The 20,352-nt window shown below is 35.5% G+C and overlaps 1 protein-coding gene across 1 annotated transcript in view; it reads left to right on the plus strand.

Annotated features, from left to right (window-relative positions):
- The window catches only part of DDX10 (DEAD-box helicase 10), a 258,945-nt gene that overhangs the window by 146,144 nt on the left and 92,449 nt on the right, over nt 1–20,352 (plus strand). The window contains exons 14-16 of the mRNA XM_012773746.2: nt 1,986–2,105; nt 4,794–4,952; nt 16,792–16,848. Coding sequence (XP_012629200.2) covers nt 1,986–2,105; nt 4,794–4,952; nt 16,792–16,848 — 336 coding nt within the window. The remainder of the gene's footprint in view (nt 1–1,985; nt 2,106–4,793; nt 4,953–16,791; nt 16,849–20,352) is intronic.

Below are 20,352 nucleotides of genomic sequence, written 5' to 3' on the forward strand. Positions count from 1 at the left end.
GAGTCTTGTCGGGGTAGGCATAGTGATTATAGCATATTAATGTCTCTGTCTCTTAGGCAACTTTAATTATATCAGTCTATTCATAAGCTTTTTATGCATTAAAAATGCTAACAGCTTCTTAAATACGAATTGATTTGTGGTCTGAGAAATAAATAAATGTAACCAGATATACAGAAATACAAAAGCACTGTTTGTAGGCAATACCCACAGAACAGAACCATCCATATTAAAACAACTTTCTTGTACTTTTAAATCATATTATTGCAGATGTACTAGCTGATTTTTATAACTAAGACCATTATTTAAAAGTATAGTACATTAATAACGTGGCACAAACCTCTGTTTAAGTTTGTTTTTAATTTTATGATCTAGGCATTTATATATTCATCACTATTAACAATATCTACTTATTAAATGAATTATTTTTTGTGTAAAGTTATTACCATAATGTAACAGTTGTAACCAGTGTGCATCTTCCCTGAAGCCTCTAATAATTCTTGTTTTCTGGATCAGTCTCTCTGTTTTTTTTTTTGTTTGTTTTTTTTTTTTGAGACAGAGTCTCACTTTGTTGTCCAGGCTAGAGTGAGTGCCGTGGCGTCAGCCTAGCTCACAGCAACTTCAAACTCCTGGGCTCAAGCAATCCTACTGCCTCAGCCTCTGAGTAGCTGAGACTATAGGCATGTACCACCATGCCCGGCTAATTTTTTCTATATATATTAGTTGGCCAATTAATTTCTTTCTATTTATAGTAGAGACGGAGGTCTCACTCTTGCTCAGGCTGGTTTCGAACTCCTGACCTGGAGCGATCCGCCCGCCTTGGCCTCCCAGAGTGCTAGGATTACAGGCATGAGCCACTGTGCCCGGCCTGGATCAGTCCCTCTTAATCTTACTTTTCCTTGGGTAGTTACCTCTGGTACAGAGTTAAAAATCAATCAGCTAGGAAGCTTACTGTTTGGTATTTTGCAGATTAAGCCTCTGCAGTTGGCTTGATCTTTTTTTGAGCATGAAATCAATACATAATAGTGGTATTTGAGATTTATTGAACATTTTTTTGGATGTTTTTCATTTATTATTTAATCTTCCCAACAGCCCCAAGAGGTAGGTGCTATTATTATCTTCAATTTATAACTAAATGCAGAGGTTGGGTAACTTGCCTGTGCATAGTTCAAAAGTGGTAGAACTTGCACTGAAATCCGTTTTCATACCTACTCACCAAAGACTCCTGCTCATTCTAATAGTTAATTAATCTAATGCAGCTTCTCTAACTACCACCAATGGTACTTCTAGCTCTGATTCAAGGAGAAAAGTCCAACTCTTTCTCAAACACGACTCACTTCTTAAAGCAAGTTATGCTATGACCTTCTATGCCCCATCTCAGGTGGTTCACTTAGCATAAGTAAGCAGTGGCTTTGAATTTTTAATATCTTGCTATAGTGGGTTTAGGCCATTAGCTAGGTCTGAATCAGCTTATTCTTTTACTCTATTGTGCCTCTGAGCACGCTTAATTGCAGTGTTCAAACAGTAAATTACTAAAGGAAGAATGTAGGGTTGCATACAATGTATTACAGTCATTTTGTTTTCCAAGTATACATATCCTAGATTAAAAATTTTAATTTACAACTGGAAATTTTAAAATAAGGTTATGTTTTATCTGAAGGATAGCTTTATTTATCTTATACCCAATTATTACATTATCATGTAATTTCTGGTGCTTCATTGTCGTCAGATAGGACAGTTCTAGTAATAGAAGAAAACGTAAAGGTTATATCTACTATTCCTCCTATTTATACTTAAAACTCTTGAGCTTTGGGAGGGGTTGTTAGTTAATAAGTACAGTTTTATTTCTGGGCAGTGTTTTTGATACTTCTCATTAGCCAGTGGACAATAATTGCACTCAGTTTTGGAAAGTATATTGCCAGAGTTAAATTGTTAAATTAAAACAACCATTTCCCTAATCATCTGTATTTTTATATGTTCTCACACAGAAGAAAGAACCTTCTAAATCCAGTGTCAAGAAAAAAGTGACCAAAGTTGCAGAAGCAAAAAAAGTAATGAAGAGAAATTTCAAAGTGAATAAGAAAATAACATTTACTGACGAAGGGGAGGTAAGATTCTGTAAAAACTTTATTTCAGGGATACATTCTGAGGATCATGAAGAGTTTGACTCCCTTGCTGCTGACTTATATTCAATAATGAGGGGGTAAATATATCTCTACAGCATGCTAGGCCATTCCTTTTGCTATTACTGTAGGCATTTCAGCTGTGAAGAAGGATGCCTTATTAGCAATAAACTGAGATACTTCTTGGTGTCACCAATACAGAGTTGTTTTTGAACTTTCTAAATTCTGTTTTTATAGATAAGATTTTCTCATCATGGTATTCATCAATCTGTTCTGCAGGAGCAAATACAAGAATACTAACACAGCTATGTGCCATGGCTTATTCTGTTTGACTCTAAAAAACATGTCTGCTTTGCACTTCCTCAATTTTAGATGCTGTATTTGATTGTTTCTTGCTACACTGGATATGGGAGGGTCTTCTCTGCTGTAGAGTAATCACAGACACCTAGGTGCCTAGTTTTCCTCTCACCTTTACCTGGACCTTCTTGTAAACACATACTTATAGTGTAGGGAAGGGGTTACCACTCAGTGATTACTCATGAAAGGTCACTCTATTATATAACAATTCTCTTCATTTTTAAATGATGAAATAAATCCAGACTTACCTAGGGAGTGATGACTAGTTAGTGGTTATTGCAGATATTCTGAATATCATCTCATGGCCTCATTTCACCAGCCTACAGGCTTTCCTGATCATCCTAACATAGCACACAACACCTTACCCCCACCGTAATCTCATTTCCCTCACTCTGTGTTATTTTTCTTCATAACACTTCAGTTATTTTGTGACTTCAGTTTATATCGGATGCTTGTGAATTTCTGCTACTCCACTTCTCCTTAAGGGGAAGGTATTTTTGTGGACTTTGTTTACTATTCTATCCCCAGCACCTTGAACAGTACCTAACATAATGTCTCTGATTTATTGCATGAAGCATCTATCTCAATAAAATAATGAGTTTTTCTAGTCACATTACATGACTACAATATGTCACATTTCATCATCACTAAGTGCTGCTTAAGTCTATATGCAATGGAGTATGTTTCTTTTTAATTTTGAAGTTGAAAATTTGGATGTAAATGATGGAAAGTAACAAAAGGGTGTGCAATTCAAAGGTGCTGGAGGTTGAGGAGGAAGCCTATATAAATAATAGATAATGACTCTTTATAAAATTTCTAAGAAGAGGTCAATACCTGAGAAGCAGGCTAATCTTGAATAGTCATATGATATCTGATGCTCACTGTAAAATAAGATGAGCGTTCTTAGTGTAATGAGGTTCCTTAATGTGCGGCTAAGTTTAACTGCACAAATTATACCAATTAACTCTAGGATGAGTATGAATCCTTAACTATGAAATGTTTCAGTGTATGCTTATATTGCCGATAGGAGCTATTTGTGAGCCATACTGAAACTTCTGATGTAAAGCTCTGAAAGAAACTCCATTCCCTCTGTGATAGCAGTAGGGATGAAGAGTCTGAGGAACAGATGATATTCTTACTGTTAGAATTGATCCCTTTCTCTGTTTCTTTAGGGTCAGTGACGACTAGCCTGGCTGCTCATGTAGTAATATTTGTCACCCCCATCGGTTGCCAAAAGCTGAGGCTCTGTAGGAATCTCATCGTAAAGAAAGGCTGTAGTGGCTACTAGAGTGAGAGACGAGGCATTAATGCCTGCGATGTTTGTGTCTGTAATTTCCATTTGCCTGCAGGTTAATTAGCAGTCTTTCAAAAACAGTGGCAGCTATTTAAATCCTCCTGGCAACCAATTATTAGATAAAATGAGACTCATTCTTATCTGAATAGTCTGTAGAGCTTTATAATGTTAGACCTGGAAATTATTAAGTCAAACTTCTTTATTTTTCGGGATGGGACCCAGATGTCCAAAGATTAAGTAATTTATTCAGCGTTATGCAGTAGGCTAGTGAAAAAGCCAAGAAATTTAGCCAAGTCCCTTGACTCCCAGATCAGTGCCTTCTCTTCTAGGTTACCTTGTTCCTCACCATGAACTGTATGTGAATCGTGTGGCTTTGAGCAGGCCAGTGAAACGCAAACTAGTTTTCTCCTTTACGTTTAGTACTTTAGTTCTTGTATGTAATACTGGCTGATATGTGATTCAGTAATCAATTTTGAGCTCCTCTTTAATATGTGCAAGGTACTGTGTTGAGCTCTGAGGATAAATGAATGAAACATACAGCTTCCCTGTAGGAGGTTAATTCTACTAAGAGAAATAGGAAAATCAACACAGTGCCATGAGGTATGTGTTAGAGGTACACATAAGATGCTACAGCGGCCCCAAGCAGGTACATGTTACTCGGTCTGGGTCCTGCTGTGTGCAGGTAATTTTCAACTGAGTCCTATGGAGAATAGGATACTAAGAATGTTGTTTGAGAAGCTGTTGAAGCATTTCTATTCTGCAGCTACCTTCTCCAAATTATTTCGTGAAATTTTCCTTTAATCCTGTTTTCATTGGGTATGGCAGCATTACTTTACCCTGACTGGGTCAGTCTCTTCTGTGGCTTGCTGACTTGAGTTATGAAGTTTGTTAAAAAGTTTAAGAAACACAAGTTGTAAGGCAGAAAGTCAGTGTAGGCACCATTTAAGAACTATCCTACAAAAGGAAGTAGTGTGTAGTGTTCCCTGTTTCCTGCCTGACACTTACCTTTTTTATGTCTGTAGTGGGTTCAGCAGTGGCCACAAATGCAGAGATCTGTCACAAAGGATAATGAGGAAGAGGACACTGGTGGTATCAACTTAGATAAAGCAAAAGAAAGACTTCAGGAAGAGGACAAATTTGACAAAGAAGAATACAGGAAGAAAATTAAGGCAAAGCATCGGGTAAGCTTTCCATCTTGAATTAATACTGAGTGAAATGTAGTGTGTGCCTGACTATATCTAAATAATCATTAGCTATTCATTACAAGCATATTACTTTCTTCATTGTTTTCTCAGACTTTTTTTTTTTTTTTTTTTTAACCTGTGGCTATTCTGTCCTTTTATCTGTTGCATATTCCTTCCATTGGGGGTATCTTTGTATACTGGCTGATTTCTGAAAATGTTACCTAAATCTGCCTTTAATCTGAGGTACCTCAAGTAATATTAGTGGGTTTTTTATTGTTATAATTTGTTTTTTTTTAGATAATTATAATTTTATTTGTTGTAGGAGATCCTATGATCTCCATTTCTATTATTTTGGTATTACCAGACTGCTATATATAAAAAAACCTTATAGTATGTAGCCTTTTGGAATTGGCTTTTTTCACTAAGCATTATTCTCTGGAGATTCATCCAAATTGTATGTATCAACACTTTATTCCTTTTATTACTGAGTAGTGTTCCATGGTATGGATGTACTAAGGTTTGTTTTACCATTAACCCATTGGAGAAGATTGGCGTTGTTTTCAGATTCAACTTAATAGTCAAATTTCTTTCCATAGCATTGATTTACTAATAGATATAAGATTAAATATATTTTAGTAAAAAAATGGAAACTTTATGAAAGGGAGTACTTCTATATAAATAAGCCTGTGCCCTGGTGGCCTTAAACTTGGCAGTTTTCCATTATCCTTGAGATAGTGGTCACATATGATATCGCAGTGTCATACTACTTAATTCCCTAAAAGTAGACATTTCACTAGATAAAAGAAACAATTAATGAAATAAAGATCTATATTCATAAAGAACTTTCTTTAGCATGCCTTTGAGACAGTGATTTCAAAGTAACACAATATCGTACTTGTAAATCACTACCATAATATTAAATTCATTAACTGCACCCTGAAAAGGATTCTTTTCAATTTTCACTCCTGTTTGACCTTTCATGAACCAATACACCTTTTTTTTTCAATATAGCAGCAATTCTCATCTCGTTTAAGATTTGATGCAGCTTCACAGTAGCATTTGATGAACAAGAAAAAGTAGATATTGAAGATAGCTTTAGGGATGGAGATGAATGCTGCAAAAAACATTCCGGAGATGTGGAGAATAGATGAACCTGAATATGCTGGTTGCAATTGTTGGATATTTATGTTAATGAGAGAACTAAATATTTCTTGCATGTTGCTTTTAGTATAGTACTTAAATCGAAAATTGACATTAAAATTTTTTTAAATCTTTAAGAGTATCAACAACTTGTCATGTTTCAGCTTGAAGTCTACTTAAGAGTATTTATCCAGGGGAAGATTGAGCATAAGAGTGTTTTATCCTTTATTATTTCTAAGTTGTAGCCAGCAGTAGAAGGAATAGGAAGAATTTACATAAAATAAAAATTTCTCTTCCTTCCCCTTGCCTTCTCTTTCTCTTATGTGGAAGATATTACTATATCCAGATTATAGAATATTGTTTCTGAAACTGTTAAAAAGTTAATTTCAAAGGAGCTAATTGTATGTGTTATACAGTGTACATGTGCTAGGCTCTGCCCTAAACTGTGAAGGTAGAATATTTAAAATACATGGATCCTACCCATGTAGGTTCCTAGCCCATGATGGCTGATGCCTGTAGTCCCAGCTACCTGGGAAGCTGAGGCAGGAGAATCACTTGAGTTCAGGAGTTCAAGGCGCTAGTGAGCTGCGAGCACCTGTGCATAGCCACTGCAGCCAGCTGGCAACGTAGTGAAACTCTGTCTCTTTAAAAAACAGAAAATGAGACATTGGTCCCTCTACCTCAGGAAGATTACTGTGGATATGCTGTCACTGCAGAAAAGCTGTTTGTACCTCTTTTTTTTTTTTTTTTTTTTTTTTTTTTGAGACAGAGTCTCACTTTGTTGCCCAGGCTAGAGTGAGTGCCGTGGCGTCAGCCTAGCTCACAGCAACCTCAAACTCCTGGGCTCAAGCGATCCTCCTGCCTCAGCCTCCCGAGTAGCTGGGACTACAGGCATACGCCACCATGCCCGGCTAATTTTTTTTTTTTATATATATATCAGTTGGCCAATTAATTTCTTTCTATTTATAGTAGAGACGGGGTCTCGCTCTTGCTCAGGCTGGTTTTGAACTCCTGACCTTGAGCAATCTGCCCGCCTCGGCCTCCCAAGAGCTAGGATTACAGGCGTGAGCCACAGCGCCCGGCCTGTACCTCTTTTTTTTAATTAATGTTTTTGATGAATAATAAACCCACATGATTCTAAAATCAAGATGATAAAAAAAGGTATTGAAGTCTTGCTTCTATGTCCGTCTTATTCATACCTCAACTAACAGCTAACTACTTTTATTTTTAATGTATCTTTCTACTTTCTTTATGCAGATAGGAATAAACAGGAAATACATATTATTTTCTCCTTTTCTTACATGAAAAGTAGATTATTGTACCCTTTTCCATTTTCATTTATTTTTGATCTTTTAAATCATTTCCTTTCTACCAGTGTTAAAATATAGCAGATGATTTTTAAACTGATTCCATGACTGCCTCACAGCAAGGTTGAACAGAGTAGTTTTGGGCTGACAAGTTGAGAGAGAAATCACTTGAACTTTATATACTCCTGGTTTTGAAGTCAGTGCCTCTGTGACTAAGAGTCAAAGTCTTTTTAAAAACGAGTAACAACTATTTTATGTAAAATAGGCATAATCTGCACAAGGCATCCTGTGATGTACCTTCCAAATAGTTTGAAAATATTATGTAGCCTGAGGAAAAGCACAAGGAAATAAAGAATAGTTTTCTCTATTCAACTTTAATGTAAATGCTACTTGATATTTACATGATTGGTTTTCTGGTATTTTCATCAGTAAAATTGTTATTCATACACATACATATTTGTGTGTGTTAGAGAACATACTACGTTTGTGAGCACTTTTGGAATTAGTTTATTACAATAATGTACATAAGACACGGTACTGGTGCTCAGATCAGTCATGCAGCAAGCTGTCTTGGAGTAGACTTTTGCCCAGCAGACGAGAGACATTTTCTTCAATGGCAAGTTTTAACATTTGGCATAGAGAAGCAGTGGTGTTTGGGAAGACTGCTGGGCTATACTGTGGAATACCTGTACTTGAGTCCTGAATGTGGCATTAATCCAATTTGGATTACCAGCCACCAATTTGGATTGCATTGAACTAATCTGAAAAATGAGGGAGTAGGAATGGGAGTTAATCCCAGACAATCAGTGAGATCCTTTGGCTCTGTAGATTTAACTAAGGCATGACAGTAAAATTGTCCTTTACTGTTTGGAAAATGAAAGTTTGATTTGTAATTTTTTTCTCCCAGACAAATCAGGTTGCTTGTTTTGCTTGATGAAAAGACTTCCTTGTTCACTTATGTTTAATTGTTATTAAAATTTTACTTTAAAAACTAAATATATTAATCCTGCACAGATCATTTTGCTTTGTTCTATCTGAACACATTGGTTTTAAAGTTGAATTTTTTTCTTAATCAAGTATATTACTATAATGACAATTGCTCTAGCATAAGGTTTTGCCTTGGGCAAATGTAATTATGTTTTACTCATAAGACTGTCACAATTTTGTTACTTCTATGAAAGTAAATTGAGAAGAATATACTAGGTCCCCAAAGAATATAAAAAATACTACCTTTAGGGTCTAGGGGTAAGCTTTACTTCAAGAAGATAGAAAAAGATAAAGAAATTTTTGACAAAAGATTATGAATAAGGGATATGCCTGAAATAATTTTCTGTGTGAAAAGAAAACTCCATAAAACCTATTACATGCTTCTGTATTTGACACACTTTTAAAATGTGTATCAATTTTAGAAGGTTTCATAGGCTTTGGAATTTTTTTCTAGTATGTTCAAAACACTTTTATTATAGTGTTTGGTTTGAAAGGATAAGATATTTAATATGTAAGTGAATTTAGTCAGAATGATTCTGTTTGAAAGCAGTTTGCTCCTGCTTTTAAAAGTTAATAGCCTTGAATCATAGTTTTGGATATGTACTCAGTCTTTGTAAGGTGGGACTCAAGTACTCATTTTGTTGCCTTTTTGTTTTTCCTCCATACTGTTACACCTGTCCTTGACTCATATTTTCATCTACCACATTTTGAAAGCTGTATAATTTCTACTGTGGTTCAAGTAAATATCTTTGTTTTAAAATTTCATAAAACTGAGGTATAATGATTTTTTTAATCTACTTTTTCACTTTATTTTCAAGTTTTATGTTTTTAATTGATGACTAATAGTTATATATATTTATGGGGTATAGTGTGATGTTTTGTTACATGCATACATTATGCAGTGATCAAATTTGCCAATTAACATATCCATCACCTCAAATATTTATCATTTCTTTGGGATGAGAAAATTTCAAATCATCTTCTAGATATTTTGAAACATACAATACATTATTATTAACATGGTCACCATGCTGTTTAATAGATCATCAGAACTTACTCCTATCTAACTGAAACTCTGTACCTATGACCAGTGCTTTTTTAAGGCTGAATAGTATTGCATTGTATGTATGTATTACATTCATTTAATCCGTCGTCCCATTGATGGGCCCTTCAGTTGTTTCCATATCTTGGCTATCATGAATAATGTTGCAATGAGTATGAGAGTTCAGACATCTCTTTAGCATACTAATTTCAATTTCTTTGGATATAAGAGGTATAAAGATTTTAAGAGATTTACAGCACAAAAACAAAACCCATGTAGTTTCATCGCTGGGAGTAGTAGAACTCAGCTGCTCCCTTGCTGCAATTCATAGCTACTATTGGGCTTCAGAGTTCCTTCTATAACTGCTTTATGTCCCTTAGCTTTATTTGTTATGAGTTTCCATTGTAGCCTTTAAGTACCGTTTTCTTCTGAGACCATCCCAATTTTCACATTGCCTGGCAGTTAGCTGTACTTAAGTACACCTGTTACTTTTATTTTCTCTGAAGAACTTTTTGAAACCATACATTAGAAATAAAAACATAGCAGAAACTATGATTTTTGCATATGAGGCCATAAGTAAATTAGTTAATTGCAGAATTCTGCATGGAAACAGTGTATTTTCTGATAATTTAGTCAGAACTGTTGAAAGATGGGCTGTGGATCTCATCATTGAAAGGTTTTTACTTTAATGGAGTGAAAATCTGCTCTGTGGTATGTATCATCATTCATAGTTCTGAAAGTTCACTTGTATTTAAGGTGATAATATCTGCTATCACAGCTGAGAACAGAGGGAAACAATTCATTATGTTCTTTCATTCTCTGGCAATTTGCTTTGAGTGTTTTCCATATCAGAATGTGTATTTAGATAACAAACATGTCAAGACGTGGCTATGGACTGCTTGCAAAGATGGTGTAGTATTGCTGTGGGTTCCACTTACTATCAGCATGAACATCAGAAAGTTAAGAAAGAATTAAAGGGACATTTGAGGAAATCTGTTTTGTTTTATTGTTGGCACAGAATTAATTTGGCATGGAATCTAGGTGGCTTAATCATAAATTTGTATGATAAGAAAGAAGGAAGCAGTAGTCTTGGCAATAGTGGTAACAAGAATATTAACAATAACAAGTAGCGGTTGCTTAACTGGACCCCACACTGAGTGTGTGTACCCTCATATTACATGCTAACAATTAACTTCTAAAATAAGTGAACTAGCCTCATGTTACAGATGATAAAACTAAGACTTCAAAGGGTCAAGTAAGGCGTCCAAGACCCCACAGCCTACAAATAGCCCTGAGGTTCTCACTGAGGTCTTTGTTACTCTATAGACTGTGTTTTTTTTTTTTTTTTTTTGAGACAGAGTCTCGCTTTGTTGCCCAGGCTAGAGTGAGTGCCATGGCGTCAGCCTGGCTCACAGCAACCTCAAACTCCTGGGCTGGAGCGATCCTTCTGCCTCAGCCTCCCAAGTAGCTGGGACTACAGGCATGCGCCACCATGCCCGGCTAATTTTTTTTTTATATATATATATCAGTTGGCCAATTAATTTCTTTCTATTTATAGTAGAGACGGGGTCTCGCTCTTGCTCAGGCTGGTTTTGAACTCCTGACCTTGAGCAATCTGCCCGCCTCGGCCTCCCAAGAGCTAGGATTACAGGCGTGAGCCACCGCGCCCAGCCTTAGACTGTGTTTTTAACTATTCAGCTGTGTTGCTACTTGTCTCAACCCTTGAGACATTTCCTACAACAGGGTAACTCTGAAGCAGTGAATAAAAAGGTAGAGGAGGTTGATAGGAGTGGGAGAGTTTTGAAGAAGGAATGACAAATAATGGAAAATTTTCATGTTTCCAGAGCAAAATCATTGGTCTCAAATAAATTTAAAATAAGCATTGTGATTAGTAGTATATATAGTTTAGGACCCTATACTATTATTACATTTTCCTGAATGTTCATTATGTAGCAATGTAAATACAGATAGTAGTACCAGAATCCACTTTTCAGTAGCAACGGCCATTTAACAGTCTAAGGTAATGTTAGAGACTGGTCTGGCTCACATGGTCTTATGAAATTATAAGGCCAGAAATGTCATCCTGAGAGCAAGGAGCTAAACATCTGGTGCCTAATTCTGACATGGATGTTGTGAGTAAAGCTTATTTACATGAGAGGAAAAAGAGATCCTTTTCTAGACAACCCTGTTCTCTACCAGTTTCAGCCCTTCCTAGCACTGTCACAACCAGATTTATTCTTTAAAAATGGGCCAGCTTGTTACTACAAAGCCTTTGTCCTATAATTTAGAGATGTTTGCGTGGGGAGCTCTCTGTTCTTCTCATGAGCTTATGGCATCTAGTGCCATTCTGTTCAGTGTCTTGCTGTTTGGGCCCTCTTTATATCTAGCATCAAAAATGAGAGAAATAATACAAAATTGCATAGATCTTCTCCATCAATTGTGTGCCAAGTCTTTGAGCTGTTTATTACCTCTATTCTTTTATTTTATTCTTATTTTATTCTTTTATTTGTGGAATCTTTTTCTTAAATACCATATGGTGTTAGAGAGGAAGACTGGTTTAGACTGATATGAGTAGTTGGAGACTGGGGTTGAGGAGCAGAGTTTGGTGCCATTGGAATCAAGGAGTCTGACGGATTAAATCATGGACTACAAAGGCCCTGGGAGGCTGGTCTCTGTCTCTTTTGCCCATTACTATATATCCAGAGTCTACTATGTGGCCTGGCACATAATAGCTCAGTAAATATTGAAAGGAATTGACTAGTGAAACTGTTTCTGTGTCAGTTTTTTTCTCTCTGTTTTGATATCCTTGTTATATTAATAGTAGTTACAGATCTGTAAGACTACTTTTTTATATTGTTCAAGCAGAACTCTGTAGAATAGGTAACAGATCACACAACCCTGTTGTGTTGAGTTCCTGGGAAGGAGTTGGGTGTACTGAATGTTTTCTTAGATGGCAGGAGTTATCTTTAGGACTTAGAATTCTCATTTTGGTGATCCAGTTTTCTTCCCTGAAAAAGAGTCTTTCGTATACTGAAGAAAGATGAATGTCCTCTTCTTCCCTGTATGATAGCTGGGGACTCAGTTCCTTACCAGACTGATGTTGTTGCCTGAGATTTGTTCAAATGGGTTGTCCTTCCATTACCACGTGAAAAATGAGTTGTGTTTCCAAATCTACAAATTTTCAAGCACCACTGTAGAATGAAAAAGGGTTAAATGCATAGTCCTGACTGTTCATAAAATTCATATTTCATGGTGTTTTCTTTTCTGGAAGCTAAAGACCTATAGTGTGAGAGAAACCAAAAGAAGTATAATATCTAGAAAGGCAGTATTTTGTACCTTGAAATGTGATTTTCTGTTTTTCTGTCCCTCGTGAACCTGATTTTCATTATTGAATTTCATGCTCTCCTTCTACTTAATCATTTGTAGCATGGCAGAACTAAAGATAAAATTTTGCCCTTTTGGTGGCATAAAATAGCTTTTGGTATCAATATGCCCTCAAAAAATAGGAAAAATAAAGAATTTAAAGCATTTGGACCACACATAATTGGTAGAAGGGTGGGCCTCAGCTACTGAATCTAATAAAATTCAATTATACTATCCCTCCCAAGTCATTGTACTCCAGCCTTTTATCTTTGTCTTGTCATAAACCTTCTTTAAAATTTTTTTTTTTCTACCACAAAGAATATACTGTCTTACTTACATCCATTTATAAATTTTGAATTACTGTAATTCTACTTCCTGTTTTCCTGTGCTTCTGTTTAAAGAGTAAGGAATAGTCTTGACTCTTTGCGACAAAGTACTAACATAGCTTTTTCAGATAAGAAAGAAAAGTTTTCTAATGCTTTACTTCAAATTATTTTCCATTTGTTTCACCCAGTATTGAAAGTTTATTGTCTTTAATGCATTTCTGCTTCATGTCTTAGGCATGTTCAGTTCATGTTGCAGAAGTCTTTGAATATTCCTCCACTGTCTGAGACTTGTGTAGAAAACATAAAAGAGAAAATTATCTCATTTGTTTGTGCATGTAGATTCTGATAGCCAGTTGAAAACTGAAATTTAAAATATCCTTTAGTGACTATAATGAATTAATACTGGAATTCAGTAGAGATAGAAAATTATCAGTAATTTTTTCTGCTGTGGTTAAATGGCTAACTAAAAAGCCCCAGCATGGAAGTTGTTATGTTTACTTGTGTAGAAAGGTTGTCTTTGTTGTAAACATACCGAGGTTATTCTTTTCAACTTTGAGTACCATTTTCAGATACTCTAATGTGTTGGGAGAAGGCCCAATTATTGAATAATTATGACAAAAATTTGTATGACTGTTAAATGTGGCCAATTATCTGTTTCCTCTATGCAGGAGACTGGCAAAAATTAAGTAATGTCCAAAAATGCTGTCAGAAAAAATTTGCTATCAGGATGGAAAGACACCCATATCGTAGCAGACTATTGCTGTTGGTGAAAGAAGTGGCAACATTTGCCTAAAACATATTAATAAGATAAGAATGCTATGTATGACCATACAAAGCTAAATGTCTAATCTTCTAATGGAGAAGTGCGGTGTTTAGCAGTGTGCTAGAGTTGAGGGAGTGAGGACTTGAGCTCCACAGACCCAGTTTAGTCCCAAGTCTATAACTCACTATCTGTGTGACATCAGGCAGATTAGTTACTTTGGTTTTCCATTTTTCATCTATATCATGGATTAATAATACCTTGCAAGTTCTGTTACATAGATTTAAAAAAGCAAATTGGTGTGCGAAATGCCTAGCACATTGTTAATACTTACTTCTGAGCTATTACTATTGGTAAGAAAATAATAGGAATAATGTACTAATGGACAAATAAAATTTTATGAAAGTACAATAAAACAATTTTATTCTCTGTAGTTATTTGATGTTTTATATAGCTGTGGCCTTAAAATTAGTTTAAGCAGCAAAACACTTGAAAGTGATTGTGATCTTTTGTAGAATAACATAAAATACTGTTATGCTTAATTTTAGTGTCTAAAGCAGGAAAAATTGGGGGCGAGGAAGAGAAGTGAGATAAAATTACAAATACATGTATCTTAAGTTAAAGCCAACTCTCAAACTAAGCACAATTACAATCAGAAAGTAGTTTTGCTACTTTCATGAATTTTGTAGTCTGCAAATGCTTAAAGAAAATCAGTAAATTAGTGCCAACTTTTAAGAAATTACACACAAATTATTTAGAAGCTGCCACCCATTAACTTATTTTTCCTGCAATTAAAGGAAACATTCAGATTAATTTATTTTAGTGGCAGAATATATCTCATAATCTCATTAGAAAACCAATTCAGGGATAGAGTTTGATAATAACTATTGGATTAATTGGCTGCTTCCTAAAATAATACTAGCAGTTATTTTCTTCTGTTTTTAAAGTCTCATCTGTTAATATTTGTAGAATATTACAAACCCCCAAACCCTAACATTTTTATTATTAAGAATGTATTGGAAAAATCACTAGACATGGCACATGAAAACCCAGGTTTGAGATCAGTCTGTTTCTAACTAAGCCCTTTGACAATGAGCAAGCCAAAACCTTTTCTGAGTTTTTCTTTTCTTCATATTTCCTTTGCCTGATCTTGATTTCTGAACTTCAAAGTAATCTTTAGAATGTTTCTCTTGTATAATTGTATATTAAGTTTTACCTGCCCTGTTAGTTTCATGTTTTATTTGGAAGTCAGAGTACTACCCATTTTCTCCGAAGCTGAAGAATAAAAAGAATAATGATCACAGAAACAGAATAATTCAACATGTATTACTTGGGCCTGTGGTTCTGGGTCTGCAGCCCCCTGTTAGTGGCTGGGTACAGCTGAGGGCCGGGGGGGGGGTGGAGAAGGAAAAAAACCAAAACATCTGTTACTTTAGGGTTGTGACACATACACAGTAGCTGTTTGCATTTATATTTGGATTATTTTTTCCTTTTTTTAAAGACAGTCTTTCTCTGTTGCCTGGGCTAGAGTACAGTGGTGTCATTATAGGTCACTGCAACCTCAAACTCCTGGGCTCAAAGGATCCTCCTGCCTCAGCCTCCCGAGTAGCTGGGACTACAGGCATGCGCCACCATGCCTGGCTACTTTTTTTGTTTTTAGTAGAGATGGGGTCTCACTGTTGCTTGGGCTGGTCTCATACTCCTGAGTTCAAGCAATCTTCCTGCCTCAGCCTCCCAGAGTGCTAGGATTATAGGAATGAGCCACCGCGCCCAGCTAAATATGAAATTTTTTAGTTTCACTTGGAATTTAGCTTTCTTGCTGTGCAATCTAAAGCTGTAGAAACTGAATCTATAAGCTCTGTGAACTCCCTTTTTGAATTAATTAGTATTTAATAATGCCCTTTGAGACTTTAGGTTCTTTGTCACAAGGGATTTTATAAAGGTAGACAACATGTATAATAGCAATTTCTGTCTTCCTTGATGATTAAGCAGCAGAGTAGCCTCACGTCTGTCCTCAGAGTATGGATTGGCATTGGTTTTTAAATCTGGAGAAAGTCATGTATCTATAAAGCATAATGGTAACGAAGGAGTGCCCAGACTTAGAAAACATGTTCATTTGCATGTTAGTATGTGTTTAATGTAATAGTGAATCATGAATGCATTTTCATATTCATGAAAAATTTTCTATTCACTTTTCACATTGACCTAGTAATTCATCAAATTTAAAAAATATATAAATTGTTAGCTATGTACTTAAGGAGTGAGAATAGCCTTTTTATTGTTACCACTTTTACTTTGGAGAAGAAGATAGGTTTTTTAATTTAAAGCAGCATTCATTCTAATATTACCTGATATTCTAATATTCTAATATTGCATTCTTTAAATTTTAATATTACACATATTTCTTTTTTCTTATTTAAAAAATATGGGTGTTGCATTTTTCTACCTATTTCGTGATCAATGGAAAACTAATGGAGAAATTACAAAAAGGTTAATAAATAATATAACATTCTTTATAAGAATGCCTTCCAATGTTTTTTGCTTGAGAAAACATTGCCAGTTTCTCAAGAACGCCCAGAGTGAGGATTTTTTTTTAGAGGACTAAGGAAATAGTCATTATCACATTTTTTTCCTTCTAGTAGCCAACATTGATTGTGTACCAGTCATATATCAGATGTTATGCTAACCACTTATGAATGTTATTTTATATAATTCTTACATCAGCATTATGAAGTGTTTGCTCCCATTATTTCCATTTTTAGAAGATAATATGTGCCAATCCCATAGTGGGTACTCAGTAAATATTGAGAAATGGATGTCACATTTCAACTTGCTTTAAGAAATAAAGCTGTAATGAATGTGTAGCCTGTTTCACACCTAACAGTTACTGATTTTCCCCTCCTTCCCATAGGAGAAAAGACTGAAAGAAAGGGAAGCCAGAAGAGAAGCCAACAAGAGACAAGCAAAGGTAAGTGTTTATATGCACATATTTTTTCTTGGTTCTATTAAGATGTAATTGACAAAGGAGTTTTATGTTTTGACAAAAGCAGTATGTGCAGTTTGAAGTGAAGTTTAAATCCTCTTCTTTTCACTGTGTATTTCATATTTATTTGTATATCATGACATTCTGATTGGTTTTAGGCCCATGTGGCCTGTTATTTACTTTCCGATGTTCTTTTGTTTACTGTATGATGCAGGATGAAAAGAGCCCAATGGGCTTTTCCCTATTTACCCCTACCACCTTTTCCCATTCTATTTTGTGTCTATTAAATATAAAAGATAGTTGATTCTCTGGGCCAGACCTGATAGGATTTTCATCCCTGTCATCTTTAGGTAGAGAGCCTGTGTGAACCCAACTTGATAATAACCCAGCTCTGAAAGCATCAGTTCAGCTCCTAGAATCTGGGCGAACAGCATTCCGTGTCTCCCACCTTCATTGCATTCTGTTAACAATAATCTTTAGCAAATACATATGTAGTTTTCCTCAAATACCTACGTACAATTCTTAATATAAACACCATCTATGTGCAGCTATGATTCTTATCTGGTGTGTTTGCCACTGAGAACTGTTTAGTGTCTGCATTCTGAGGATGTTGAGAAGAAATGATTTCCCAAAACCAGAGCCCAATAACGTGTGTCATTTCTCATGCTGTATCTCCTGTGCTATGTCTGAGTAGCTGTGATTTCTTTTTGGGAGTTAGGAAAGCTCTAACTCCCTTGAGGAACCCCATAATGTTTGTTGTCATTTTTTTTAATGCTGGTCATAGCACTTAGAGAGCAAGTCGGAGATGATAACTCGTGCTGTGGTTCTGAAGTAGGAAGCAATTATTCTACAGTGTAAGATGAAAAGACTGCTCATATTTAGTATTAAATATCCCTCTGTCTTCAAAGGTGCTTGAAAATGAGAGCTCCGGTGTGTGCAGCCTGACTGCTAAATCAGGTGGTGACTTCTGCTATGTTTTAAAGTGCAGACATGAACCTCTATGACAGGGAAATGAGATCTTAGAGGCTGTAGTGGGAGAAAATTTAAATTTGAGAAGAAAATCTTAAGTCTAATGAAGGCATTTGATATTTATGAATATTGCATGTTCAGTGTAAAGTTAAATCTATTTCAGTAGAAAACTCTTTTCTGCATGTATAAATGTAGAATGAAAGAAAATCTAGAGTCAATGGAAGCCCTGGTACTGCATTTCCTTTGTGTGTATTCATGCCTATTTGTATATATTGCTAAATGTGGTTTATTTTTTATACTGCCTCTTGAATCCCTCTTATTTTGTTTCCCTGTAAATTAGTATGTATATTTGGTTTTAATAATGTGAAACAGAACTGTAAAGGCGATCAGAGTTGGGTTTTTCCATTGGGGCTGATCTCCTTAAGCCAAACTCCTCAGTTGATTTCTCACTCCCCTTTCTTTGTCCTGTGTTTGTTTCTTGACATCGAAGAAAGGAAGGAGACTTTCTCCTTAAAAGAAGGTCTTATTTCTGTACAAGCACTAAGGCTTGTACTGGGAATGAAAAGAAGAGGCTCTGCAGTTGACATGGCTTTGCTGCTCAGCCAGGAGCTTTAAATAGAGAGAGGCTGTGTTTCATTATTGCTCTGAATATTTGAGCTACCTCCATTTCACAGCCCTTGTCTGAGTATTCAGAGATGGCAGCCTTTTTTTGTAAGAGCGATATTACCAGAGGGACAAGTGGTCAGAATGTAGTCAGAACTCAAACATTCCCTAAGACACTGAGGACGGGGAGCAGTGACAGGTTTGGGCTGACAGAGCACAAGGAATTAGCTTGAAACCAACTTTTTGTACCCAGTTTCTTTTCAAATGAAAGTGATGGGATGAAGGCTTTCTTGGCTTTTCAGGTGCCTTTTAGAAAGAGACCTGGAAGGTATTATTTGGAAAGACTTGGTACAGGGGTGATGGTCCAAAGTTCTGTGATATCTATGAGGAAATATGTGAATTACTAGGTTTCTCTAAGTGCATGTGTGCTTTAAATGACAGATATGACTTAGCTTTTGAGTGAATGTTGTCTTTGATCATTTTATTTAAACATAATCATTGTGCGACTTGAGGGTGTTGCCTTCTGAAGCACTTTGGTTCAGTTCCAGCTAGAACATCCCTTTGATCCCTGAATCTACAAAATATCTAAAAGATATCTTAATAGAAAGTGGTTTTTTGCAGATTTAATTCACCGGGAAATGTAGTCTTTACTTATTGATGACTATTTTAAGGAATCAGTACATAGAAACTGGAAGTGTGGATTTCCAGTGTGGATGTGAGGATTCACATTGCTGTCTTTCTACTTTTTTGTGTTTCATGCAGCATACGTCATGTTATTATACAAGAAGGCATATAGAGGACACAGTATTTTTTAAAATTTGGGGAAAAGTGTCTGAAAGTTAACGGAATTATCTTTATTTCCCAGGAAAGGGAAGGCTTAATGATAATGAGCCTTGCAATTTTAGAAATGATGATTACTGGTTATCTCTTCCCTGTCTTATTGAGAGTATTTCTAAGAAAAATTGCTTTAAAATGTGAGTAGGCTAAAATAAAGTTGGAATTGACCTGTCAGCTATCTGACACAACTTTTTGTTAAAAGGTAAATCTAAGATCTCCCTAGAATATGTTATGTGCAGTGTCAGAAATGGGTAAGAAACATGAAGCTGAAACTCTCATGAAAGTTTACTGGGTAACTAATATTTAGTGGTTTGGGAGATACAGGTCTTTGGGTCTCAAAACTTTTCTGCTAAAGAAAAATTTGAACTGCACAATAGAATTGCTTTTGGTTTAGGTAGCAGGATGTTGTATAATCTTAAAGATTTTAAATTGAGATATGAAAAAAATACTTGAAGCAGTGATCAATAGATCGCATTGCCTTTTGGGTTCAGGAAGGTTACATAATCCTGGAAACATAGCTTTACCTCATTATCCAGCTAGATTTCCTGGTGCTTTGAGGGTCACAAGTGCTTGTAGTAATTTCTGGTTGCTGGAAAGATTTTGCAGAAATGTAAAGAAAGAGAACAATAGTGCTGAAACTATTTCTTAGGAAATAGATCCTCAGAATATCTCAGTGCTGTGCTGTTTTTGAAAAGAATGCAGGATTTATTAAACAAAAGTATGAGGTTGATGAAATTGAACACTGACTACAAAGGAGTAAAGAGTAGGAAATAGCTTAGAGACACACAAACACTGAAAGTTCAAAGTTGCTTTGCCTATATTATAGATGCTAATAGTTCTTGGGGAAAATTATATTAATATTAAAATAACTAAAATATACATTTTGAGGTTGAAATTTTATAGGCACTATAAATTTACTTATTTTTTATCTTTCTGGTTTTTATTGCTTATTTTAATGACCCTGGCCTACTTTATTTACTTAATAAATAGTGGTAATAATTTCTTGTATACCTAAGATGGTCTCAGTACTAATCGAAATATAGTTTTGAAGTTGGCTCTCTCAAAATTGGAGCTCCAAAT

This window comes from Microcebus murinus, chromosome 4 (assembly GCF_040939455.1).
Source record: "Microcebus murinus isolate Inina chromosome 4, M.murinus_Inina_mat1.0, whole genome shotgun sequence".
Taxonomy (NCBI): Eukaryota; Metazoa; Chordata; class Mammalia; order Primates; family Cheirogaleidae; genus Microcebus; species Microcebus murinus.